This window comes from Rutidosis leptorrhynchoides, chromosome 6 (genome assembly GCF_046630445.1).
Source record: "Rutidosis leptorrhynchoides isolate AG116_Rl617_1_P2 chromosome 6, CSIRO_AGI_Rlap_v1, whole genome shotgun sequence".
Classification (NCBI taxonomy): domain Eukaryota; kingdom Viridiplantae; phylum Streptophyta; class Magnoliopsida; order Asterales; family Asteraceae; genus Rutidosis; species Rutidosis leptorrhynchoides.
The window spans coordinates 45,025,724-45,031,825 of NC_092338.1; the positions used below are offsets into that span (position 1 = coordinate 45,025,724).

General features: G+C 33.0%; 1 protein-coding gene across 1 annotated transcript; it reads left to right on the top strand.

The window, feature by feature from the left end:
• Positions 1-587: 587 nt before the first annotated feature.
• LOC139853602 (uncharacterized) lies at positions 588-1,844 on the top strand. Its single transcript, XM_071842983.1, has 3 exons — positions 588-995; positions 1,067-1,298; positions 1,378-1,844. The coding sequence occupies exons 1-3, from the start codon at positions 588-590 to the stop codon at positions 1,842-1,844; spliced, it is 1,107 nt and encodes a 368-aa protein (XP_071699084.1).
• The last annotated feature ends 4,258 nt before the right edge of the window (positions 1,845-6,102 follow it).

Below are 6,102 nucleotides of genomic sequence, written 5' to 3' on the forward strand. Positions count from 1 at the left end.
CAACGTGCTCTACAGATATTAGAAGCAGATTCTTCCAAACTTGATGAAAGTACTAAGTTTACTATTGGAGCTGCTGTAGGTGAGCTAAACCGGATGGTTGATGTAGGATTAATAACAGAAGCAGGGGATTTGTGGTTGTTTGCAATTGATTTATTTGAAGATCCGGTGAAAAGGGAAATATTCATCAATATGCGAAGTGATAATGCTAGGCTAGCGTGGCTGCAACGAAAACAAAATCCCTAAAGTTTCTTTTAGCATAGTTTTTCTTAGTTTAAACAATTTTTTTGAAACACTTTTATTTTTCTTATATGTGTTAGTGACATAAATTAGTTGGATGTTATTTGGTATATTTTTTATATAAAATTTCTACTTGCGAATATTTTGTGTTAATGAATTGCTAGTGAAAGTATATTCATAATATCATTTGGTTTGAAGTAGTATTATGAATTTGTTGATAGGGTTAATATGAATAGTGAGATAAGCAAGAAGATACACAAACGGCATTGTTTAATTTGTTGTTGGATTCGTGCTATACTAATGATCTTGTTGCGGCATATTATTATAAGTATATATACAAGGAACCGTGCATGACATCATCTCTAACAGGCGAGGCTTGGGTGATGGAAGTTTTAAATGATCATCCAATACGATGTGTAAATGCATTTAGAATGCATCCGGATTTGTTTAGGAAATTATGTGGAGAACTTGAAACAAACTATGGATTGCAATCATCTGATAAAATGTCCACATTTGAGATGGTGGGGATATTTATGTATACATTGGCATTGGGGTTATCTAATAGAGATGTTATGGAGCGTTTTCAGCGTTCAGGAGAGACTATTAGTCAAGCATTTCATGAGGTTCTAAATGCAATTATTGGTAGAGATAAAGGTTTTCAAGGTCTAGCACGCTACATTATAAGACCAAAAGATCCAACTTTTCAACTAATACCACCTCAAATCATGAACGACAAAAGATATATGCCCTATTTCAAGGTAATGTATTTATTAATGTCATCTTTTATTTATTTAAATTTTTACGTCTCTAATGTTGAAATTACATTTAGAATTGCATCGGATGTATCGAAGGTACACATATAAGGGTCTGCATCACAGAGAGTCAACAACTGCCTTATATTGGTAGAAAAGGAGTACCTACTTTCAATGTAATGGCAACGTGTGCTTTTGATATGTGTTTTACATATGTATCAGTCGGATGGAAGGGATCAGCACATGACACACGTGTGTTTATGCACTCAATCCAAAATAAGTCAATTAACTTTCCACAACCGCCTGAAGGTAAATATACATATCTATTTTATTCTTTCATGTTACTTTTTTCAAATTCCAACACGATTTGTTTAAACTTTTTTATCAGGTAAATATTATTTGGTTGATAAAGGATATCCATACAGAAAGGGATACCTTGTTACATATCCCAAGACAAGATACCATCAATCCCAAATTCAAAAGGAGTCCCCAAATAATATGCAAGAAGCATTCAACCGTTCACATTCATCTCTACGAAGTTATATTGAGAGGTCATTCGGAATTTTGAAGAAACGATTTCGCATACTTCGTGAAATGCCAAGGTTTAGTGTGCAAACACAAATTGATGTTATAACGCCTACATTTGCGTTGCATAACTACATCCGTACTAACAGCCAAGAAGATATTATGTTTGCAATAATCGATCAACATCTAAATTACATACCACGAGATGAGCTTATTGATGTTAGTAACCGTAACGGAAGCGCCGAAGGAATATTTGAAGGAAGAAGTAATGAGATGAAACATGTTCGTAACGATATTGCTACTTTAATATGGAATGCTCGTCAAAAATAATTTAGTATTACAATATATGTTTTCGGTTATTTGTTAATGGCTACGTTTTGTTAAATCAAAATTTAAAATGAATGATGAAATTTAACTATTTTTTCTAATGTCTATTTTTGTCATTTTACTTATTTTTTTAACAGCTACAACTACTTTGCCAAACAATTATATACATCTAACAGCTAATCGCTAACAGCTAATCGCTAACAGCTTTCAGCTAATCGCTAACAGCTAACAGCTAGTTTTGCCAAACATACCCTATACCAACTGAAAGAAAAAAGACAAATAAAATCGAATAAAGCACTATTTGTCATCAGACGTGGTTGATAAATCTTGCTATTTCTGAATCTCATAAAGTACTAAACTGTAGTAGCAATGATGACATACAATCTAACCTTCGTATCTTCCGACTCGCGCCAATCTTCGAACCAAGCTATCCAATTTGTCCACTATGAGAACCGCGGTGACAACAAACTAACCCAAATTCTTACTTTTCTCCAAAGTTCCAGAGCAACCTCACATTCAAACATTACATGATGAATTGATTCGATGTTGTGGCTACATGAAGCGCATGCAATGGACACAATTTCTAAGCCACGAAGAGATAAATTTTGTCATGTAGGGAGCCTATCAAGTGCCAATCTGATGATGCAGCGGAGGGGTACGAAATACTATTATATTTTACTATGAAATACAACAAAATATTACACAAGTTTTAATTATTTTATTTACAGATGTGATATACCTAAACCTTGCTACAACACTATAGGTAGTGTACCTAATCATAGAGTAGTGTAGTTTTTAGTAAGTCCGGTTCGTTTCACAGGGAGACGGCTTATTTTACACTATATTTTTATATAACTATATTTGTACAATATATATATATATATATATATATATATATATATATATATATATATATATATATATATTACAATTATTATTATTATAAAAAGGGGGTTTTATCGTTTAATGACCGGTTTGTCGATTTTATATTTTAAGCTTAAAGATAAATGACAATAATTAAAGTGCGTAAAATAAATAACAATAATTAAAATAACAATAAATAAAAGTACGAGGAAATATGAAATAAAATATATTATGCTTATTTAAACTTCCGTACTCATGATGTTTGACGTTTTGATTTTAATTTATTATCCTGGGTTAATTATCCTTTGTCCTGGATTATTTAATATGTGTATCTGGTTTTACCCATAATAGTCCATCGTTCATAATTATAAAGTGCGAGGGTCTTCGCCAAATTAACCTTATACCCGAAGTCAAATATTCCAACTAATTGGGGACTTAAACTGTAATAAGGTTTTAATATATTATTAATGATTACACCAGGTTATCGACTGCGTGTAACCCAAGGTTTTAATACTTTATTAACAATTAGACCAATTTCCCTGGAATGTAATCCACCCCTGTTTTAATAAGTCCATTGACTATTAATCCATCCCCGTGTCCGATCAAATGAACAATTATTAGTATTTATAAATATCCCGCTCACCGTAGCCGATCAAACGTATGTGGTTATTTATAGTTACGTCAAATTGTAAATCTCTATATTTATCAAATATAAAGTCCATTAATAGCCCATAGCCCAATTTCCACAAGTGTCGGTCTTTTGTCCAAACCCCAATTATGATCCAAAACCCAATAACCTCGTCTTAATATTTAGCCCAACATCACGATTACTTCAGCTCAAATAAGCATAATAATAACTTAAGCACGATACATAATTAGAAAGGGAGAATTTAGCTTACAGTGATTATTAATCGCGTAGTGTTACAGGGACAGAGTTCCGACTTTAAAACCCGTAAAATAACCTTTACATTACCCAAACTAACCTAATATAAAACTAGACTATATTATATATATATATATATATATATATATATATATATATATATATATATATATATATATATATATATATACACAGAGGGAGAGATTGGATGATGGTGTGTTGAATTCAGCAAAACCCGTTGCTATTTATAGAAGATTTCTGACTCTGCACCCCATGCGATCGCATGGGTGCTGTGAGTGAAGGCCATGCGATCGCATGGCACCATTTTATAGCTCAGGATCTTTTGTTTGCAAGCTTGCCGACATAATATTTAATATATATATATATATATATATATATATATATATATATATATATATATATATATATATATATATATATATATATATATATATATATATATATATATATATATATATATATATATATATATATATATATATATATATATATATATATATATATAAAATATATATATATATATATATATATATATATATATATATATATATATATATATATATATATATAATTATATATATATTATATTATATTCTTGTGCATAGTTGACTCGTAATTTTAGGTCCGTTGTCTCGCGCATTGATACTCGGTTTATGTCTCGGTTCCAGATTTTTGAACGTCCTTTCCTACGCGTAGATATCTTGTACTTTGCGTTTTGCAATTTGTAATTTGCACAAAAAATTATTTTCCTTAACTTCCAAAATCCGCGCAAGTCTTTAACTCACTTTTAGTGGCACTTTTGAGTGCACTATGGCTTTAGTGACACTTTTCAGGCTTTAGTGGCACTTTTTCTTCAATTCTTTAATCTTCGTGCTTCGTCTTCCCATTTATTTATTTAAACGATTACAACTTAAAAATATAATAATTACAACTAAAAACTTTACATATTGAGATGATATTGCGACTAAATATATGTTCATTTAGAGCAATATCACAATTTCCATATAAAAATGTTGATTTTCAGAGGAATTTGCTTAATCCACATTGTGTAAATATTGGATGAGGGTGACATATGTTCATCGATATGTGACATGGTTTTGTTAACAGAGAACTGATCCAAGTCGTCTGACAAGGAAAACACCATGAGTCGGTACCTGCACTTAACACAATGTGACCAACCTTGTCTTTAAGATCCTGCACGAACGATTCATTCCTGGACCCTAAATTATCACGCGACCAATGCCAAGTCCATGAGCCATCAACAAACCCAAAGAAGTTAATGCTAACTCCCATTGAACCCAATGCATTTTTTTGGAATCATGAGATGTAACATCCTAGGCAACTCTCACATCGCCCACGTACATGAGTGATCATGAGATTATAAGGTAATACTCACGCTTAAATGACACAACGCGTTTTGGGACTATAGGCAGAGCGGGTGTGCGAGTACCTTGTGGTTAAGTATGCTCGGGCGAGAGCACTACCAGGAGGTCAGACCTCCTGGGAATGTGCGCCTGCGGGCAAAGCGGACAATATTGTGGTCATGTTAAGCTGTGGTGTTACAGAATGGTATCAGAGCCACTCATGTACCGTTGGGGGTGGTGGGGCAAACTTCATCGAGGACGATGAGTCCCTGAGGGGGTGATGTAACACCCTAGGCAACTCCCACATCGCCCACGGACATGAGTGATCATGGGATTATAAGGTAATACTCAAGCTTAAATGACACAACGCATTTTGAGGCCACAGGCAGAGTGGGTGTGTGAGTACCTTGTGTTTAAGCGTGCTCGGGCGAGAGCACGACCAGGATGGGTGACCTCCTGGGAAAGTGCTCCTTGTGGTGGTCGTCAAGAAAAAGCCGTGCGCCTGCCGGTAAAGCGGACAATATTGTGGTCATGTTAAGCTGGGGTGTTACATGAGAGCTTCCCCGAAAAAATTGAGATCCCAAACTTTCTAAGTCTTTTAACACAAGTTCCGGGCAAATAAATAGCGACAAATAGTAAATGCATAGACTTCCCAACATCGATTTTACAAGCCTTAAACGGCCCCCAATAGAAAGTAAATTCGCTTTTCGACTCAAAAGTTTTTTCACAATTCATATTACTATTCAATTAAGAGTCACGTTACTCTTGAGACTTGAGAATGAAAGATTAACGAACAATGTTTATCATTTAAAACTAGTAAAATGTAAGTTGGACTTAATCTGTAAATTTCAGACTAAATTTAAACTTAATCAGTAAATGAGTCTGGCACGATAAGCAAAGTTTATTAAAATGAGTCTCAAAATGTTTGAACTATTTTCATGAATGCATTTGACTTTGACTTTTCCCGAAGATTCACGAACAACCGTTTGTAAATATATGTATATATAAATATAAATGTAAGTAGTGGAAATAATAAAATGTAATTGAATCATTAGAATTTAATATGTAAAATAATATACAGAATAGTTAAGTGCTATTAAAATGAAAATATATATATATATATATATAT

Excerpts from the sequence above, each read along its gene's own strand:
- LOC139853602 (XM_071842983.1), top strand. The coding sequence starts at position 588 with ATGACATCATCTCTAACAGGCGAGGCTTGGGTGATGGAAGTTTTAAAT. Across the intron at positions 996-1,066 it reads GATATATGCCCTATTTCAAG|AATTGCATCGGATGTATCGA; the intron begins GTAATGTATTTA and ends AATTACATTTAG. Across the intron at positions 1,299-1,377 it reads CTTTCCACAACCGCCTGAAG|GTAAATATTATTTGGTTGAT; the intron begins GTAAATATACAT and ends CTTTTTTATCAG.